This window comes from Rhipicephalus microplus, unplaced genomic scaffold, assembly GCF_043290135.1.
Source record: "Rhipicephalus microplus isolate Deutch F79 unplaced genomic scaffold, USDA_Rmic scaffold_32, whole genome shotgun sequence".
Classification (NCBI taxonomy): Eukaryota; Metazoa; Arthropoda; class Arachnida; order Ixodida; family Ixodidae; genus Rhipicephalus; species Rhipicephalus microplus.
In genome coordinates, this window is record NW_027464605.1 from 3565973 (window position 1) to 3585816 (window position 19844).

Here is a 19844-nt window from a genome sequence, read left to right on the forward strand (position 1 = left end):
GGCGACTGCACAGGAAAGGCGCGCGCGTCGGCGTCCATACGTCTACCAAGGCTATGACGGCACTCCTCTGGAAAGCGCACACCGGCGGAGGCGAATCGCGCGCGGCTGCGGCCGAGTGCGAGGGAGGTGCCGGCTACGGTGCGTGACCCCACTGATCGTCTGCGCAGCGCACCGAATTGCGCGCACACAGGCGGCGAGCCGCGCGCGGCGGCAGCGGAGTATCATTGCGCATGCTGCAGACCAGTGACACGCGAAATTGGCTCAGCGAGGCCAGTGTAGCTAACGCTACAAAATAAGCTCTCTGCGCCGAGACACAATTCGAGCGAGGGTCAATTAGATAGCAGAGCAATGAACAGAAAAGCGCCATGAAGGGTTTCTTACCAAGCAGCAGCCAAGGAGACAGACGTTTCTGCACACGAATCCAGCAATGACAACGAAGCACATTATGACCTGTATTTAAAGCGTTGCTTTTGCATGACCATGCCGTGGACCACATCAAGACCATGCCATGTGTGCCACACCATTACGACAACATGTGACAATCGTAGTAGCAAAGACACGTAGATATATGATGCACTAGAAAAGGTACCGTTGTAGATAAGGGGTACACACGTTCCTTGAATACAGTATGTGCTGCCTTTTTACGGTGGGGGTTAAGCTGCGTAGCGCCGCCGCTTTTTGGTTGGAGTAACCACTCCTGGAATTTTTTTTATATTACTCTATGGTAGTAGTATGTAGAGGCGCTAGTTTATCGGTTGCTCAATAGATGGCATCGTGTGTATAAGGTAAATAAGGTGGCTATCATTTTTGGATATCAAGGGAGCGTACGATAGCGCGGTTCAAAAGGAATTGTGGGGAATTCTGGACACACTAGGCGTGGAACATGTAGTCACTAATTCTTTAAACTATATCTATGAAGGCAACAAGGTAGTTATAAAGTGGAAAAAACAGGTATCCAAGCCTGCAGAGATAAAACGGGGGATTAGGCAGGGGTGTCCCCTATCACCCTTATTATTCATGGTGTACCTACAAGGATTAGAGGCCAAATTAGAGGGAAGTGGACTGGGCTTCAACCTCTCTTTCTTCAAACAAGGAAAACTTATTGATCAGGCACTACCAGCATTATTGTACGCAGATGATATAGTGCTAACGGCCAACAACAAGGAAGATTTGCAGAGATTGGTGGACTTCTGCGGTAATGAGGGAGATAGTTTAGATTTTAGATTCAGTAAGGAAAAATCAGCAGTGATGATTTTCAATGACAACGAAGGTAGTGAGCTTAGAATACAGGAGGTCACGCTAGAGATAATAAATAAATACAAATATCTGTGCGTATGGGTAAGCAGTGGGATTGAGTATCTGAGGAAACACGACATATACGTGACGACTAAAGGTAACAGGAATGCAGCAGTGATGAAAAATAGGGCACTGTGGAATTACAATAGGTATGATGTTGTGAGAGGAATGTGGAAAGGGGTCATGGTTCCTGGGCTGACGTTCGGCAATGCGGTCTTGTGCATGAGATCACAAGTTCAAGCAAGATTAGAAATTAAGCAACGTGGAATAGGTAGGCTTGCTTTAGGATCTCACGGGAATACACCAAATCAGGGAGTACAAGGTGATATGGGGGGGATATCATTTGAGGGCAGGGAAGCTAGCAGCAAGATAAAACTTGAGAAGCGATTGAGAGAAATGGGGGAGGAGCGTTGGGCTAGGACGGTTTTCAGCTACTTGTACATGAAGAATGTCGATAGAAAATGGAGAAAGTGAGCCAGGAAATAGACTGGTAAATACTTAGAAAACAGCAGGTGGCCAAACCAAAAAGAACTATCGGTTAAGAAGAAAGGGAAGGAAACGGAGACTGACATGTGGAGAATGGGCATGATTAAGAAGTCCTCACTAGAGATCTATCGAACTTTTAAGCAGGAAATTGCCAAGGAAAGGATCTATGGTATTACTCGGGGTAGTTCTCTACTGTTTGAGGCCAGAACGGGAGTATTGCGAACAAAGACATATCGGGCTAAATACGAAGGGGTAGACACGGTGTGCAGTGCGTGTGGAGAGGAAGAAGAAACTGCCGAACACTTGATAATGTTCTGTAAAGGGCTTCACCCTGTAGTTCAAGTTGATGGCGCAGAGTTTTTCAAAGCACTGGGGTTTAGGGACAGTGAGGGCAAAATAGACTTTAAGCGGGTAGACCTAACTAGAAGGAGGTTATCTGATTGGTGGCTGAAGTCAAGGCACGAGTGAAAATTAAACTTTTCACTGCAAAGTAGGAATCCTCAAACTCACTTTTTAAAGAAAAAAAATAATTCTAGTTTTTGGTTCATTAAGTATTACGGCTTGGTGGCGCTAGCCACCGCCCGATCTAAAGGGTCCGTCCGTCCGTCCGTCCGTCCGTCCGTCCGTCCGTCCGTCCGTCCGTCCGTCCGTCCGTCCATCCATCCATCCATCCATCCATCCATCCATCCATCCATCCATCCATCCGTCCATCCATCCATCCATCCATCCATCCATCCATCCATCCATCCATCCATCCATCCATCCATCCATCCATCCATCCATCCATCCATCCATCCATGCATCCATCCATCCATCCATTCATCCATCCGTCCGTCCGTCCGTCCGTCCGTCCATCCGTCCATCCATCCATCCATCCATCCATCCATCCATCCATCCATCCATCCATCCATCCATCCATCCATCCATCCATCCATCCATCCATCCATCCATCCATCCATCCATCCATCAATTCATCCATCCATCCATCCATTTAATTGGAACAATATAACTAGATGGTGTTAGTGGTTTTCACAACATATCCACGGAGAGAATGATGATGAGTGGGGCGAAGCATCCGTCCACGCGTGACGTGTCCATCCATTCATCCGTCCAAGCATTCGTACTTCCGTCTATGCGTTCGGACGAACGTATGGATGGACACACGCATAAATGAATGATAAGGAAGCCGAAGCCCCACTCAATCATTATTCACTCAGTGGATATGCTGTGATACTTATTTATAAGTACACAGAACATGACGGAAAGACTTACACCCAGGTTGTTTTTTTGTCCTTTTTGATCACACCATTTTGCACTATTGAACCCATACCATTTTACCAAATGTTCAGTCCTACTTTCACTGTGTTCTTCTATAATGTTTTTGGCTATTTCACATGGAGACGTACGTTGCTCGATGAACGCACACAGTGAGCGTGATCTTGACGAAGTGTTGATGCGCACTAAAACGACAAATTTATCTTCACAGTGCAGAAATAACCTAGGGAGCTCTTTAATGTGCATGCTCAACTCCTACGACTACAAAGCCTAATTCTTTACAGTATTCAGACTACAATGATCCCAAGTTATGAAGCTGATATCCCCATCACACGGTGCATGAGTATACCAAACCACGGCTGTCCTAAATAGAAAATTGATTTATTAGCGTAAATTATAATTTTAGTGGCGAAGCTCCTAAAGCCGCGGGTCTGTTCATGCATGTCTCTTTGTAATCGGTTCGTAACGACCTAGTTGTGTGGCTCATTCAGAAGGTAGCGCTAGCGTCAGTGACGGACAGAAAAACAGAGAGATATACAGATGGACGGACGGATGGATGTATAGATGGACAGACAGACAGACAGACAGACAGACACACAGACAGACAGACAGACAGACAGACAGACAGACGGACGCACGGATGGATGGATAGATGAACGGACACTCGGACGGACGCATGGATGGATGGACCTGTTTTCGATGACTCCATCGTGCCAGACGTTTTCCAAACACGCACTCAAATGTATCCATATGAAACCTACCAAGATCCGAGAGACGTACATAGACTTAGTGTTTATAAATTTCACACTGCAGCCAGTACAAAAACTTCTCTCGCTTTATTTCACGGACCGTAAATACGTAATAATGAAGAAACCTACCAATCCAGCCGCCATGACAACGAAAAAATGAAAAGATCAAGCGAAGGAACGAAACAAGAAACAAAGGAGAATAAATTTAAAAGTTGATTTGTATAACACATGGACAATCTTGCGTCTTTTTAATGATGTAATGGACTAACTTTTTACGGCGCAGTTAACGGCTTAGCGATGATCTCCTTCTCTAGAGCTTCGCTCCACTTATCATTATTCATTCCGTGGATATGGCCTTATTTCTTTCGGTCTTTCTACGTTTTTTTTCAGCCTTTATTCAAGCCGTGAAATGACACATTTTAATCACCTTACAATAACCCCTGGAGTCAGCAAAAAAGGCGCCGAACGTAAATGAGGTTAAAGATAAGTTTTAAAATGTGTTCAACGATATTGAGCACTTGGTACTCCCTGATGGGAGTGCAGAAACCCGCTCTCTCTCTTGCCCCGCCGCGGTGGTCTAGTGGCTAAGGTACTCGGCTGCTGATCCGCAGGTCGCGGGATCGAATCCCGGCTGTGGCGGCTGCATTTCCGATGGAGGCGGAAATGTTGTAGGCACGTGTGCTCATATTTGGGTACACATTAAAGAACCCCAGGTGGTCAAAATTTCCGGAGCCCTCCACTATATACGGCGTCTCTCATAATCACATGGTGGTTTTGGGACGTTAAACCCCACAAATCAATCAATCAACCCGCTCTCAAGAAGCTGCAAGAGCAGCCCTAAGCCCTTAGGCCGCAATGGGAACAACATGCACGTGATTGCATTGCGTGTTTAGAAAAAATGTTCGACGATTTATACTACGATGCTTTACGGGAGAGAAACTAGCTGCTTCAGTTTCAAGAATAGGATGCCGTCTCCATTGAACGCACTTGATAATACACCTAGAAGGTAAGATTTGTGTTTAGAAAAAGTGGTTAACGATTCACAGTACTTAGGGATACATCCCTAAGGTTGGTTTCACTGCGTATACGGTAGGGTATCGAATAGCGGATGTAAAACAAACAAACAAATTAGGCCCTCAAGGTGCACCGGCTACATGCGTTTGTGTGTGTGCCGCTTACAATAATCGGAGCTCTCCTGATTGTGAGCTTGTTGGTGATCTCCGATATCTGATACGACAACCTGACATTTATCGAAGTTACTCGTTAGTTCCCGCTGCCACATTTAATAGTTACTGTTTCATCCCTACATTTTACTGTTTTCGCGTATCACCATCATAGTTGCTTGTAACAGCGGAAGTGTTCCGCTGTTCCGATGCAGCCGCCGCAGCCGGGTTCGAATCCCGGCTGCGGCGGCTGCATTTTCGATGGAGGCGGAAATGGTGTAGGCCCGTGTGCTCAGATTAGGGAGCACGTTAAAGAACCCCAGGTGGTCGAAATTTCCGGAGCCCTCCACTACGGCGTCTCTCATAATCATATGGTGGTTTTGGGACGTTAAACCCCACATATAAATCATTATCTATCTATCTATCTATCTATCTATCTATCTATCTATCTATCTATCTATCTATCTATCTATCTATCTATCTATCTATCTATCTATCTATCTATCTATCTATCTATCTATCTATCTATCTATCTATCTATCTATCTATCTATCTATCTATCTATCTATCTATCTATCTATATATATACATATATATATATATATATATATATATATATATATATATATATATATATATATATATATATATATATATATATATATATATATATATATATATATAGATAGGAAAGTGACAGAAAAAAAATAGCAATGCCCGAGTAGACACACAGATATGCCGCCTTTTAAGCAACATTTTTCGCAAACCTTTTTTCATATCCTTTTCAACTACATGCAAACAAAGAAACCTACTTACGTGCGTTTGTATGTGGTGGAGAAACAGATATGCTTCTCGATGACACACATAGACGACTGGAGGGCTATCTAGACGAGTACAGATAGCGAAGAGAACCGGAATGAACGAATGAAGCGCAAAGACGGCCCGAGACCTGCTTCACGTTAGTAACAATGATTATCGGGGTTTTTAGATCTGAAAACCATTACATCGTTAGACGCCGTATAATAAATGGCCTGATAGCCGCTTCACGTTAGTAATAATGATTATTGGTGTTTTTATATGCAAAAATTGTAACATTGTTATGAGGAAAACGTATAGCGGAAGAGTCGAGAAACTTTGGCCAGCTGGGGTTCTTATATGATTCTCAAAGGGAAACTAAGAGAAATGTGAGCCCCGTATCTGTCTGCATCAGAGTGCGACACCTCAACAGTAGCTCACAAGAGATGGGGGCAAGGAGGGATTCAAAGGATAGGATTAAAAGGTACATATAGATAGATTAAGGAGAGAGCCAGGCGCAGGGACAGCGAGCGACGGAAGAGGAGATAGGAAAGATGGACTTTCTCGCAGGAGTCCGAGGACGGGGCACCACTCGGCGAGAGCTCTTGTCGGCGTCAGGAGATGGCGTAGGTAGGGGAAGCCCAGTCAGCCACAGCTGCGCTGTCGTCGGAGATCGCGGGGGCACAACTGGTCGGCACGAAATCCAGCGAGCGAGTCTGCTGGGGTTCTATATCATGCACGTATATCTACGCGCAGTGTCTTCACGCTTTCAAACACGTGCGGCATTACTGCACATGCATGACTAGGAAATATCTGCAGTGAATGAACAGGTTAAGGTAAAAAAATAACATGAGAAGCATTGGGAATCAGGATATTTATTGCAGCCTGCGGTCTTAGGTACAGCACACAACACGGTCCTCCCAAATATAAAAGCGAATGGGGAGTCACCCTACGGGCAGCAGTCGTTAATATTGACCTCGGGGACATACCGTGCCGCCACCTACGTGATGACGTCACTCATAGGATTCCGGGCTGTGCTGTCCACTAGATCACCGCATTTTCCGCGCTTTTGCTGTGGACACCATGCGTGCTTCTCTTTGTTTTGAAGCTCAGTGCTTAAAGAAGCGGTAAGACCTGATAATACGGGCAAGCAAACTACGAATTGGTGCCCCCGGTGGCACTCTCGTGTCTAATTTGCATTGTAAAATTTTGACTAAAAACCGGTGCATCTATGAGGGACCTTTTCCTGAACGTGCGTATCTCATCGTTTTCATTTCATCATCATCATTTTCTTGGCAGCAAAAATTGCACGGCCACCTCAACCAATGCCCTCGACGAGGCTTGCTAAGAGTAACAACCGCATGTGGCTCCTTCTTTTAAAATGGCCACGTGGAAAGCGTCGCCAGAGCAATAGTCCACCTACCAACAAAAAATGGGAGGTTTTATCATTCCCGACTACGAAGCTGTGTGTTGTGTGTCGGCCTTGAGAACCACATGGGAATTCATCTGCAATTCGACATACCAAGGCCGAGAGCTCACAAAGTACCCAATAGGAACCTCCCGTAGTTTCTTCAGATAAGCAGGCGAGACGGGACCGGTGGCTGAGCGGCCGCTTACCTATTATACGTACGTGGTGAAATCTCTGCATTGATTGAAAAATAACTTACCAGACTGTGAACTGATGGATATGTCACCTACTGAAATATGTGAATGTATTGCTGTGAAAAATTTAAACGACGATCAACGAAAGAAATGCCGCTAAAGTTGACATTGGTCCGTCACAACCACGACCCTACCCGCTGAAGTCCGAGACTTCACTTGGTTAAGAAAATGGCAGGCATTACAAACGGCCGACCGCCTTGCGGCGTGGAGTGTGGCGCCCTCCGCCTCATGTCCGCAATGCGGCCGGACGGAAACTCTAAATCATGTACTTCACGGATGTCCTGTGGCTTGTACTTTCTGGCGTTTGGTGACCAGAATGTTTCAAGTCAGTATGCAATGGCAGTCGCGGCACAGAGACTTTTTCGCTGAGTTGATAATCTGTATTGGTGCTTTTGTATCGTGGAAGCGGAGGAGACTGACATGCCTGCGAAGACGCCCTCAGAGGGCTATGTTTCCTCTGCTACATCGCTTAAGAACCATGATGTCAGCACATCTGAACGAACAGTTATTCACCCTAGGGGAGGAAGCTTTCCTCATGCGGTGGTCAACACAATGTATTCTTCTCAGAAAGAACAAAGTGTCCATGTCTTGCCTTCATTTCTGAGGTAGGCTAGTGTTTGTGAGTTCACTGAACTTGCATTTAGTATTGTAAAAGTATTTATTCACATACACATTTTTATCATGTTGTTTTTTGTTACTTTTCTTGAAGTGTGCGTCCCCCTGTGCAAAGTTTTCTTTGTGCACATTAGAAGTTCTGTTTGCAGGTACAAACAGTTTCTGTTGTGCATTTAAATGCATATTGGGATATATTAGCAATGTCTTGCGAACGAAAAGTGTAACATATGAATGCCTTCTGTGTATGTATGCTTCTTTCAGAAATAAAGTTCTCTTAAACACAGCGCTGTCCTCTCAAGTGGAGGCCCTCGCAGCCAACACCTCTACTATGGGTACTTTTATTTTCATCACTAATTTTGTGTAAGCGCAGAACAATGTAAGAAACGTAATATATGACGTTTATTGTATTATTGACAATTTGGGGGAGGGAGAGGTGGTCAGCAGAGAAGCAGTAAATGATAAAAAAGAGGACCTTGCTTATCCCTCAGCAAACGTTCTGGCTTTAGCTCCTCTTATACCACGCGGCACAATGTTATCTGCCACGAGGGTTGCACAAGTTTCTGCAAACGCGATACTTGAAAGCGAGAAGATATCGCTACCGCAGGACTAGTCACCAACGTCACGCTCAACTTCGATGTAAAGTCATCCCCCGTCTTTTTATTTCTCATTGCTTCTTTGGTAGTGAGCGCTTTCGGGTAGTGTCCGAAACTTCTAATGTTTTACATAAAATGCAAGGGAATTCGCTGTACTAAACAGGACTAGTGGGTCTACCCTAACCTCCAGGCTCACATTCTTAAAAAAAAAAAACATTCTTGCATTAGCATTGTTTTTTAAAGAAACTTTCGGCCAATGCAGGCCTTGGCCGTATCATTAGGGGAGGCGGCCATCTAGTGGTCAACATTGAAATAAAAGAAAAACAATGAGTTAGACCCCTGGTATTCACAATAAATGTTTGTGAGATCTTCGCGTACTACGCGCAATGGGAAATGTTAAAACGTAATATGAGTAGCGTTACCACGTCGTGAATGAATAATTCAACGTTTGCGCGCCATTGAGTAGACTGGCGTCACTCAGTGAAACACCATTGTGGGAAGCGACACGGTTGAGAAGAACGCGCTCTTAACGTACGTAGCCGACGCCCCTATCAGCGCTCCGAGCAGGAAAAGTCCGGCCGTTGTGCCTCCGACAACACCGGGAGAATAGCGCATCGCCATGGCAGAGTAGGCCTCTGGAAGCTCAGTTATGATGTCGTGTGGGAAAGTGGTAGTGGTGTCCCAATCATGAGTTTTTTCATCCGTGACCACGGGGTCAGTGATGACCTCCCAGGAGGTAGTGGAGACATCGGCTGAGGTAGTTGCCCTCGAAGATGCCGCTGTGGTCCCTTCCTCGGTGGGAGTGGTTTCCGCCATAGCGGTTGTTTGAATCGACGTGGTTTCAACCGTTGTTGGTGGAGGTGCAGGTCCCGGCTTGAGCGTAAGAGGCAGTCCTAAGCCCCAGGACGATGCTGTAAGATTCACCTGAAAGTAGCCGAGACTCCGAAACCTTAAAAAACAAACACCCCACAGAGCGCGATGCAAATACTTGAAATAGTTTCTAGTTCACTCTGTATGGTGTGGCGTCTGTGATATTGCTTCGTACAATGTGGAAACGCGCTTTAACTGCAAAATCACGAAATAGTACCGATTATCACTTGATGCGAGCTAACAATTGCTAGAAAGGACACTTTGAAAAAAAAAAAAAACTTGACCATCTCATTACATAGTCAAATGCTAATACTATACAAAATTCTATCGCTATCAACTACTATACACTATCAACTATTACGTGGTGTTCCTATTAGACATAATATTAATGAGCACCAACAGACAACACTGACAAGGAAAGTATAGGGGATGTTATTAGTAGTTGAAGTGATGTAAAGGTTAATAACATCCCCTATACCTTCTTTGGTAGTGTTGTCTGTTATTTCTCAATAATATTGTGTCTAACAAAGAAAAGCGAGCCCTCAGAAGCTCCATAGTGTTACTGTTTGTACGACATACACATATTAGCCTGTCAACAGGCATCGTTATCTGCAGTAGTTACGCAAAACACGTATTCCCATAATCGCCTGCAAATACTTATGCTCTCCGCCACCATTCTGGGGAATAGTTGCGACACCAAGAAAAAAGTTTGCCTCTATTATAGCTCACTAGCTCACTCAGCGTACTTGCCAATACGCATTGTGTGTTTCCGAAGAATTAACTATGACGAAGAGTGTGTTACGAGATAAGTATGGCGTACTTTGTTAGCTTTGTCTACACATGGTCATTGTTATTTAGCTTGTTGTAGTCTCACGGAACTAAATGATAGCGGAAGTGTTGTTTGAGCACTTCAGCTAATCCATATTTGAACTTCCTAATCACTTATGTTACCGGGTGCTATTTCTGGCTCATAAGAGACTTTTTCATAAGAGACTTCATAGGACACCATTTAAGGCAGGGAACAGCTTCAGCTATACGTTTGCAAAAATAGATGTCTGAATTATCAAAGGCGAAAACGAGGCGCTACTGTGCATTAGAAAAGACCACTTCGTCTGCCTTCGAAAGATTGCAAATGTGTAATTCTACGGACACCACTATGAAGCTACTCGTAGTGTTGATTTATAGCCAGCCTAAATTTGAAACATTCAACATACTAGTATGCAATCCGAGCTTAAGGAATATCGCAGTTAGAGACCTTCGGCGAAAACACTTTCAAAAAATGATGGTGTCTGTTCTTGCTCTATTAATCGGGAGCTAGAAGTTTGACTAAGTGTACATCACTTCTCTTACACATCAATTTGTAGCCCATCACGAACTACATTCTCCTTAAGCCGGGTGAAGTATACGGGACATTAACTTCGCCCGGCCATTCTACATGGCTTAAAATGCCACTCACCAGGCTCTCAAAATAGAAGAAGAAACGAGGGCAAAACTTTCTCTTGCTGTTTCTTGTTCTTCTTGCGAATTTCTGTGATGCAGACAGTAGTTGCCGTGACGTCTGTTGCGTACATGCTCTCGATTGTTCAATACGTGCGAAATATCTAATGTGATTTATCTCCTGCGCTGATTTGCCATGCAAGAACTACAAGGCAAGGAGGATGCATCGCGTGTGCAAAAGAGAAAAGAAAACCACATCCGTCCCCCTTGAACATGGGGTGGTGAGTGGCCCTTGAAAAACTGAATGCCAGCCCTTAGTTCTGTGACTTATCGCCATATCATCACTATCTGCTCATTACAAATTTGAGCTTTGTTTCCTTTTAACGGTGAAAGGAGTTGCGGCGGCATTTTCGGTGGCAGTTGTTTCATGCGTATAAAACGTACACCTACGATTTAAACAAGCCTGTGTAGTACTATTCTTAAGGCATTACGTGCAATATAATGCTACGACGCACTGTCGGAGATAAAGAGGAAAACAGCAAAGAGGAAGACGATGTTCTCTGATTTTTACGTGGACTTCACTCTGTCTTCTATGCCTGGCTGTGAGGGTCTGTAGTACATATCTTGCTAATATATTTTGCGACGCCTTTTCCCCCATAACGGTTTGGTGAAGAGTGCGGGTTCTCCCCGCTTCAACATTCACGAGGATTCTTCGTAGCGGACGCTCCTTGGCTACCTCGGCGATGTATGCTCAAGACGAAAACGAGGATGCCACAGAAACTTCACCAAGCGTGCCTCGACCAACTGTGCCTTCACCAATAACACCTAATCGCGCCGTCGTCCTAACACAACACCTAGATAACGACATCAATTATTTCAGTTAACGTTATCTTTCTGCACCAGCCGTACAATTCTCGCGTCTTCCCACTCAAGACAACAGTGCACAGTAGATGGATGCCTTCGGTAATCATGTCTCTTTATAGAAAATTCTCATATGACACATAAGCCACATATTATAACCTCGTATGAACACATATGAATCCTATGAGTTTTCATATGATCATACGAGGTTATTGAATATTTGTCAAATGAGATTTTTCGATAGGGATGTTACCAAAGGTCAGTCGGTATTATTTTCTACGCGATGTTGTAGTGCATATGAAACAAAGGGGTTACACGAGTTAGCTGCACTGGTATATTGAAATTTATGAGACTTAGTGACCTGTAAATATTTTATTACATAGATGCATGCTCTCTATGGTATTTTTATATAAGCAGTCGATATACTGTACTTTCTTAGTAACCGAGAAACGTCGAATGTGCTCTAAAACATGCAGGCCACTGAGGAAACAACACACATTTGTAAAAAAAAAAGCAAACACGAAAGAAAAAAAAACGCTATCTTCGTGCTTTTTTCTTCTGCACAAAACTCGAAGACAGCTCTTCTCAGGGCCTCGAAACAATTCAAGAAAATAAAGTAAGAAAAAAGAGTCCAATCAAGGGATAGCCGGCGCCACACATTGACACCAACCTCTACTTATATACATTTATTAAAAAAAGGGGGCCTAATTGCTACTATAGTTCTTCTTCTTAGTTTCCTTCTTCCTTGACATCTAAGAATATGTACGCAACCTGGCGGCATTCAGTAGCACTCCCTTCATCCGCAAGAAAAAAACGCAATGATACAAATTAATAAAATACATACAGAAAATATAGCCTTTAACTAAGGCACCATTCAGAACTTCGTTATGGATGGCGCCTTAGTTGAAGGTTGCGAAAGAATTTTGGTAAGTTATTTCGTTTTCTTATTGCTCCCTACATAAAAAAAAAAACAGATCTTGTGGCAGTGCATCAATCACATGACACCCATTAAGGCATAGTAAATTAATGCAAGTTACGGCCTAAATAAACGCACAAGAGTGTTTTCATTGACCGAAGGTTCATGATTATTGCAAGATATTTATGTCAGGAATTCACCCGAACGTTATAAGGTGAATACACGCGAGTACTGATTAAAGGTATGGTAAAGAGAAACGATGACTTGGTCTAGATTGACAAAATGCACTCTGACAACTCTAATGCCACGTGTTACCCTATAAGTTGATAATTAATGTAGAAAATCAATGTAAAAATTGATTTTTAATTTTTACGCCAAACTTTTTATGCGTATCGTCGGAAATTTCAAAATGATTGATTGATTGATTGATTGAATTGTGGGGTTTAACGTCCCAAAACCACCATTTCATTATGAGAGACGCTGTAGTGGAGGGCTCCGGAAATTTCGACCACCTGGGGTTCTTTAACGTGCGCCCATATCTGAGCACACGGGCCTACAACATTTCCGCCTCCATCGGAAATGCAGCCGCCGCAGCCAGGAATCAAACCCGCGACCTGCGGGTCAGCAGCCGAGTATCTTAGCCACTAGACCACCGCGGCGGAGCAAATTTCAAAATGTAGTTGCTTTTTTTTGCCGACATCGACATAATGAAATTTTATGAAACATCCTATGCTCAGTCTATGGTACCCACAAATGACAATGAACTTATATTTTATTGATTAGAAGCTACGTGGGGCACGGTAGACGCCTTCAAAATTTATGACATTTGGGCATATCCTGCGGGACTCTGAAAGCGGCTCCTTCGCCCGCACTTACTTTTTGCGCGTTTTCACGCTTATCAAGTGTCGTCTCGCGGTAACAGGAATGTTTTCGAAATTGTGGCATTGTACTTTACCAATATGCGAAAAAGCTTTTTTTCTGCAGTGCCCCTTCAAGCTGGATGTACTTGCAATAGGCACTTATATTTTTTAGCACATCGCACGTGTGGCCAAGGACTGAAACGTCAACGCTTATGGACAACAAGCCTCATGACAAGCGTTTACAATGCAAAATATGAAAATACCATGTCGCTTACCCCCTTATATGTTATCCCAAGGCTGCCTTCGCTCACGGATTTGTTCAGGTTATCTTGCATGCCTTCTAAGTCAACTTGGTTGTCCACGATGTCTACTTCCGCATCAGCAGGAAATCGGTCCAGCAAGGTGAACGTGATCAACAGTGTGTCATCCTCCGTGAAGTACTGTCAATTGAATAAGGAAAACGAATGAGAGCAACGGGTAAACACATGAAGAAAATAAACGCAGAGATGAAAAAGATCGGAACGAGTGCTAATCTTATCATCGTTTCGTATGCTTCTGTCGAAAAAAAAAAACTGCGCAATTTTGTTTTTCAGGATACTTGGCAATAAGTTGCTGCAAATGACTCATAACTATATCGCATGAAGAAATCTGCTTTCCCAGACAAAACACCTAATGTTATCGTCAGTTATGCTATGCACAAAAAAAACAAGCACTATGGGGTATATAAAGGAATGTCATTATATTTCCTTATCTCGTGGCAGAACCTGTAGGCCTACATGCATTCTAGTGAAGTCGAACACCATTACATTTTATAGGTTCCGCTAAATATTTAGTCTTTCTCTAGGTGACGCTCGGAGAAAACAGCTTATCTAGGTTGTTCCTTAGATTCTTCAGAAAGCCTAGAGCGCTATTAAGCAGGAATTAGTTTTTAGCGGAAAAAAAGGCCTAACTTTTTTCAGTCTTCTAAAATATTTCATCATATAATAATTTTGCACATGTTGCTCACAATGTATTTTTAGTTCTCTCGCTTCTTTTGAGCGTTAACGAAAGACGAAAATAGTAGAAAATTTTGGTGGATGGGGCTTTACATACACGCGTAAGAGCGTTCCTCCACTCGCGCAGCGTCTTCGTGAGGGGTATTCAAACCATTGTTAATAATACAAGAGTCTAACGCTCAATAACTTCGACCGGATTATGAGACGCGCCGTAGTGACGGGCTTCGGAAATTTCGACCATTTGTTGTACATTAAAGTACACGGGCATGGAACAGCACGTGGTCGTCTAGCAGTTCACCTTCGATTGAAGTGAGACTGCCGCAGCCGGGATCGAAATCGCGATCTTCAGGTCAGCGATCAAGAACCGTAGTCACTGATCCATAGGACAGACTGTCTAAAGATTTAAATTGTATTTGCTGTTTTGCGAACCCAAGGAGAGATCAATACAAGACATAGGTCGTGGTCGGGTGCTCCTAGATAGTTTTATTCCTTGGAGTTCATAGAAGCACACCCAAACTAATGTGCACCTGAGGTTTTGCTGGCTGAATAGCGTTACTCCTACGGTCCTACCTGCAAGTAGGTGTTTTTAGGGGCGAAGCTTCTTAAAGCGGCACCCGTTCGCCCCTCGTCGTAGTGCGTAACCAGTCCTACGTTTTGACCGGCAAGGTGCTGCCGGTGGGAGATTTCTCCTGAGCGTTGGTTAACAATAAAGGAAGGAAAGAAAATAGGAGGGAAAAAACGGCAGGGAGGTTAACCAGCCTATAGGCAGCCGGTTTGCTACCCTGCACATGGGAGCGGGATGGGGGAGATGAAAGATAGAGAGCAGAGAGGGAAGGGAGATAAACACAGCACATTCGGCAGCACACGCGCGCACACTCAGTCATAGTCCAGTCTTGTCTTTCGCGGTGTGTGACATTGCTGTTACAGCTGCTTGTTCACGTGCCGTGTCGCGTAGGAATTTCAACGGAGCTTTTGTCGCCTTCTGTTGCAATGTCTTTTCTCGGGCACTTGACAGAATAGTGTCCACAGATATTTGGCTGTTGTCGATGCGTGCAAGAACGGACGCCAGTGACTGTCTCTGGATGTCATACAACGGACAGTCGCACAGGATGTGGTGTAGCGTCTCTTCGCAACGACAGGCATCGCAGAGAGCGTTGTCGGCCATTCCTATGGCAAAGGAATAAGATTTTGTAAATGCCACTCCTAGCCATAAGCGATGAAGAAGGGTGGCTTCTCTTCGGTCGAGCCCAGTGGGCATGCGGAGAGCCATCAAAGACGACCGGTGGTGTTGACGATTCGTCTCGTTGCTTGGTGGGCACCATAGTGAAAACGTGATTTCACGCGAAAGTCGTCGAAGATTACTGGCAGCATCGGCCCGCGAAAGTGGTATGGCTTCTTCTCGTGTTCCTTCAAGAGCTGCCCGCGCGGCAGTATCGGCATGTTCGTTCCCTATGATGCCGCAGTGACTTGGCAGCCACTGAAACACGATGCCCTTTCTCGTGTGAAGTGTGGAGAAAACATAGAATTTTGAAAACAAGCTGTTCGTATATGGCCCGCGACGCAGTGCTGAGAGCACAGATTGTAGGGCAGCCCTTGAGTCGCTGAAAATCAACCATTGTTGCGGTGGTTCCCGATTGACCAAACAAACTACAGCGCACCAAGCTGCTAGTTCGCTACTGTAGATGCCGTGGAGTGGTCAGTCCTAAAGCTGATGGTAACAACTCTTGCTGGGACAACTACTGCACCTGATGAACACTGGCGGCTCGTGGAGCCATCGGTATATATATGTACACTGTCTGAATATTTCTCGTGCAAAAGAAGAAGAGATAGTTGTTTCAGCACGGGCGATGAAAGATCAGATTTCCTCCGGAAGCCTGGTACACCAAAGTGCACTGTGGGTCGAATAAGACAACAAGGGGGTATCGATGGCTTAGATGCAGGAGTGAAGCCCGAAGAAAGTTTCTCGTTGTACTTCACAATCATTTTAGCGAACGACGTTTCGCGCCTCTCTGAAGGCAACAGTGCAAGGGGATGACAGAGCACGTGCAAAGTGCCTGATGTGGTTGAACAATAAAAAATGGCAGCATATCCACGGGGTGAATGACGCAGAGTGGGGCGAAGCATCCGTCCGTCCATTAGTTCTTGCTTCCGTCTGTCCATGCGTCCGTCTGTGTGACCGTCCATGCGTCCATCCGCCCGTCCGTGCGTGCGTCTTTTCGTGTGTCCGCACGTCCATTCGTGCGATCGTCCCTGCTTTCGTCCATGCATCCGCCCTGCTTTCGTCCATGCATCCGCCCCTGCATCCGTCCATGCGTCCATTCGTCCATGCAGCCATCCGTGCGTCCGTCCATGCATCTGTCTGTGTGCCCGTTCGTCTATTTAGTCAACAGTCCACGTACCACCATGTTGAATCTTTTCATCATATACGCGTCCATTTGTGTGACCGTCCATGCGTCCATCCGCCCATCCGTGCGTGCGTCTGTTCATGTGTCCGCACGTCCATCCGTGCGTCTGTCCCTGCGTTCGTCCATTCATCCACCCCTGCATTCGTCCATGCGTCCACCCGTCCGTGCAGCCATCTGTGCATCCGTCCATGCATTTGTCTGTGTGCCCGTTTGTCCATCTAGTCAACACTCCAAGTACCATCATCTTGCATCTTTTCATCATATATTCCGCATATAGAAGCACCGCTATCCAGCGGACATTCCAAGAACTAAACGAGAGGTGGTTCACGCACACTTTCTTACGGTTTGCGCTTGTTGTCTACTTTCCACCTTTAACCACCTCGAGTTCATGGTATATACTAGTTCACGGTGTTGATGGCAATGTGGCCCAACGCTAACTATACCTTTCTAAAACCAAGGAGGTTACGCCCAGCGAGTATAACCTAGCAACCCTTTCTTGTCAGATAGTGCTCAATGTCAGATAGGGCCCAAGAACCACCACAACATGCCAATGGCTGTTAATTGAGAATGAGAGACAGGAGAATTCGGCTTTTATTTAACGCGCACGCTGCGAATTTTTTATTGTTCAACAACGCACAGGAGAAATCTTCCACCGGCACCAACTTGCAGGTCAAAGCGTAAGACTCGTTACGCACTACAACGATGGACGAACGGGTGCCGCTTGAAGGAGCTTTGCCCTTCAAAAATTCGCAGTGTGTGCGTTAACTAAAAGCCAAGTTCTCCTGTCTCTCATTCCCCATTAGCAGCTATTGGCATGTACATTGAGCACTATCTGAAGAGAAGGGGTTGCTACGTTATACTCGCTGGGCGTAACCTCCTTGGTTTTAGAAAGGTTTAGCGAGCGTTGGGCCGCAGTGCCTTGAATACAGTGAACTAGTATATACCATGAACTCGAGGTGGTTAAAATGTGGGAAGTAGACACGAAGCGCAAGCCGTAAGAAAGTGTTTGTGTGCCACCTCTCCTTTAGTCCTTGGAATGTCCGCAGGGTGGCGGTGCTTCTATATGCAGAATATATGATGAAAAGATGCCAGATGGTGGTACTTGGAGTGTTGACTAGATGGACGAATGGACACAGACAGATGCATGGACGGACGCATGGACGGCTGCACGGACGGATAGACGCATGGACGGACGCAGGGGCGGATGCATGAACGAACACAGGGACGGACGCACGGATGGACATGCGGACGCACGAACAGACACACGCACGAACGGGTGGATGGACGCATGGATGGCCACACAGACGGACGCATGGATGGACGGAAGCAAAAACGAATGGACGGACAGATGCTTCACTCCACGCTCCATCATTCACCCCGTATTTATGCTGCCATTTTTTTCTTCATGCATTGAGTTATACACTGTTACACGTTACCTGTGGTCAATTGTTTATTTTTTTTTCAATCGTTCCTCATATGGTTAGCTGCACTGAAACGCGGAAGTACGGTTTATAAATAATAAACCACATTTTTAGCATGGCAGTACCTGTACACTCTTTTCGCCCTGTACTATTTCGGTAGGCCCCTTTTACATTCCGGCTGAGTCCTTGCTGAAGTTTCATACTTGTCCTTTTCTGACACTGTAATCTACATCGCTTTCGTTTTTAAATTTAAATGCAGCGCTTTTTTTCCCTTCTGGCCGATGCAGTCTTTGTTACCTAATAGTATTTGTGTTGGTACTGCATCTTTCTCAATAAAAAAACTAAACCATACCCGCGTCCTTTGAAACATTGCCGTTAATACTGGCGAGAAAGAGCATCACTATAACACCACACATTAACCACTTTCAGTATCCTAAAACAAAAAGATTTTCCAATTGACTGTAGCAGAATTTTCTTCAGCAGGAAAATTTCGCATAGTTTGGGAAACGTGTTTATTCTTTCAACGTCATTTCCGTGACGGACATACGTCACTGAAGCATTGGTGGACGCCGGCATAAAACACTTTCATGTTGAAAAAGATTTTTTTGCGACATATTCGAAACATACGCTTACCCCTCTGACGCGCGTGATGCGCAAGGAATGGTCCGAAAGAGAAGAAGCCTGATCGAGTGCCATGCGCCAAGCAGACAAGAACTTAGGGTCGTTGATCGTAGAAACTGAAGAAAGCGTGGAGTAGTCAGGCGATGATACTGTTGGAAGAGAAACACGGGTGCCAGGATCAGCCACAAACAACGCAGGGGATTTGAAAATAACAGGCGTGTTAAGAAAGAGTGTTTAACGATTTTGAGTACTCGGTACTCTACTGCGAGAGAGCGTGCAGCCGTCCGATACCCAGATAATAATGAATTGATTGCTGAAGATGGGGCGAAGAAGTATGCACCTGACTATAAATTGTGGCCTTCCATTTTGTTCTGCTTAGCAGCCTTTTATTTTGTCCTTTAAACTTTTGTTCTCTCATATTCTTTTATTGTTGTACGGTTAAGTGTCGGTGTTTATCGGGTGTTGTGGCGCTTTAATCTGTTTGTTCTGGTTGACAGCCTTCTGATAACCTTTTTGTTCTTCGCAGCTGTTTCAGCTTCTATATAAGCTGTAGACGCCAGGTGGCGGTTAGTGAACGAAGGGACATTGTGTAATCTTAAGAGGCTAAGCTCCAAAAAATACATGATTACATCACGAACTACTGCGTGATTTCAAATTATGCTTCTTTCAACATTTTCACAATTATCTCGTATAATTTTCTTGAATTCGGTTACCAGATCTTTTGGTGGGGAAGCGTAAGAAACATCGTGCATGAATAAAGCTAGATTAAATTTTAGTGTGTATGAGCAATACCTGAGAAATTTATGGTTGAGACACGTAGCACG

General features: G+C 44.8%; 2 protein-coding genes across 6 annotated transcripts in view; one reads left to right on the forward strand and one right to left on the reverse strand.

Annotated features, from left to right (window-relative positions):
- Nucleotides 1-1248: 1248 nt before the first annotated feature.
- On the forward strand, nucleotides 1249-2250 carry LOC142786778 (uncharacterized). The gene is given in 1 exon segment (XM_075884420.1): nucleotides 1249-2250. A coding segment is annotated over 1 exon segment (1002 nt).
- Nucleotides 2251-6623: 4373 nt separating this feature from the next.
- LOC119172824 (uncharacterized) overlaps nucleotides 6624-19844 on the reverse strand; it is a 203846-nt gene continuing 190625 nt past the window's right edge. For 3 of the 5 annotated variants that reach the window (XM_075884480.1, XM_075884477.1, XM_075884478.1), the window contains 3 exons: nucleotides 19033-19169; nucleotides 13854-14018; nucleotides 8428-9558 (listed from right to left, as the gene is read on the reverse strand). In XM_075884480.1, coding sequence (XP_075740595.1) covers nucleotides 9112-9558; nucleotides 13854-14018; nucleotides 19033-19169 — 749 coding nt within the window. In that variant the 3' untranslated portion in view covers nucleotides 8428-9111. Of the gene's footprint in view, nucleotides 9559-13853; nucleotides 14019-19032; nucleotides 19170-19844 lie in introns of all 5 variants that reach the window. The other 2 variants (XM_075884481.1, XM_075884479.1) reach the window with 1 other exon arrangement.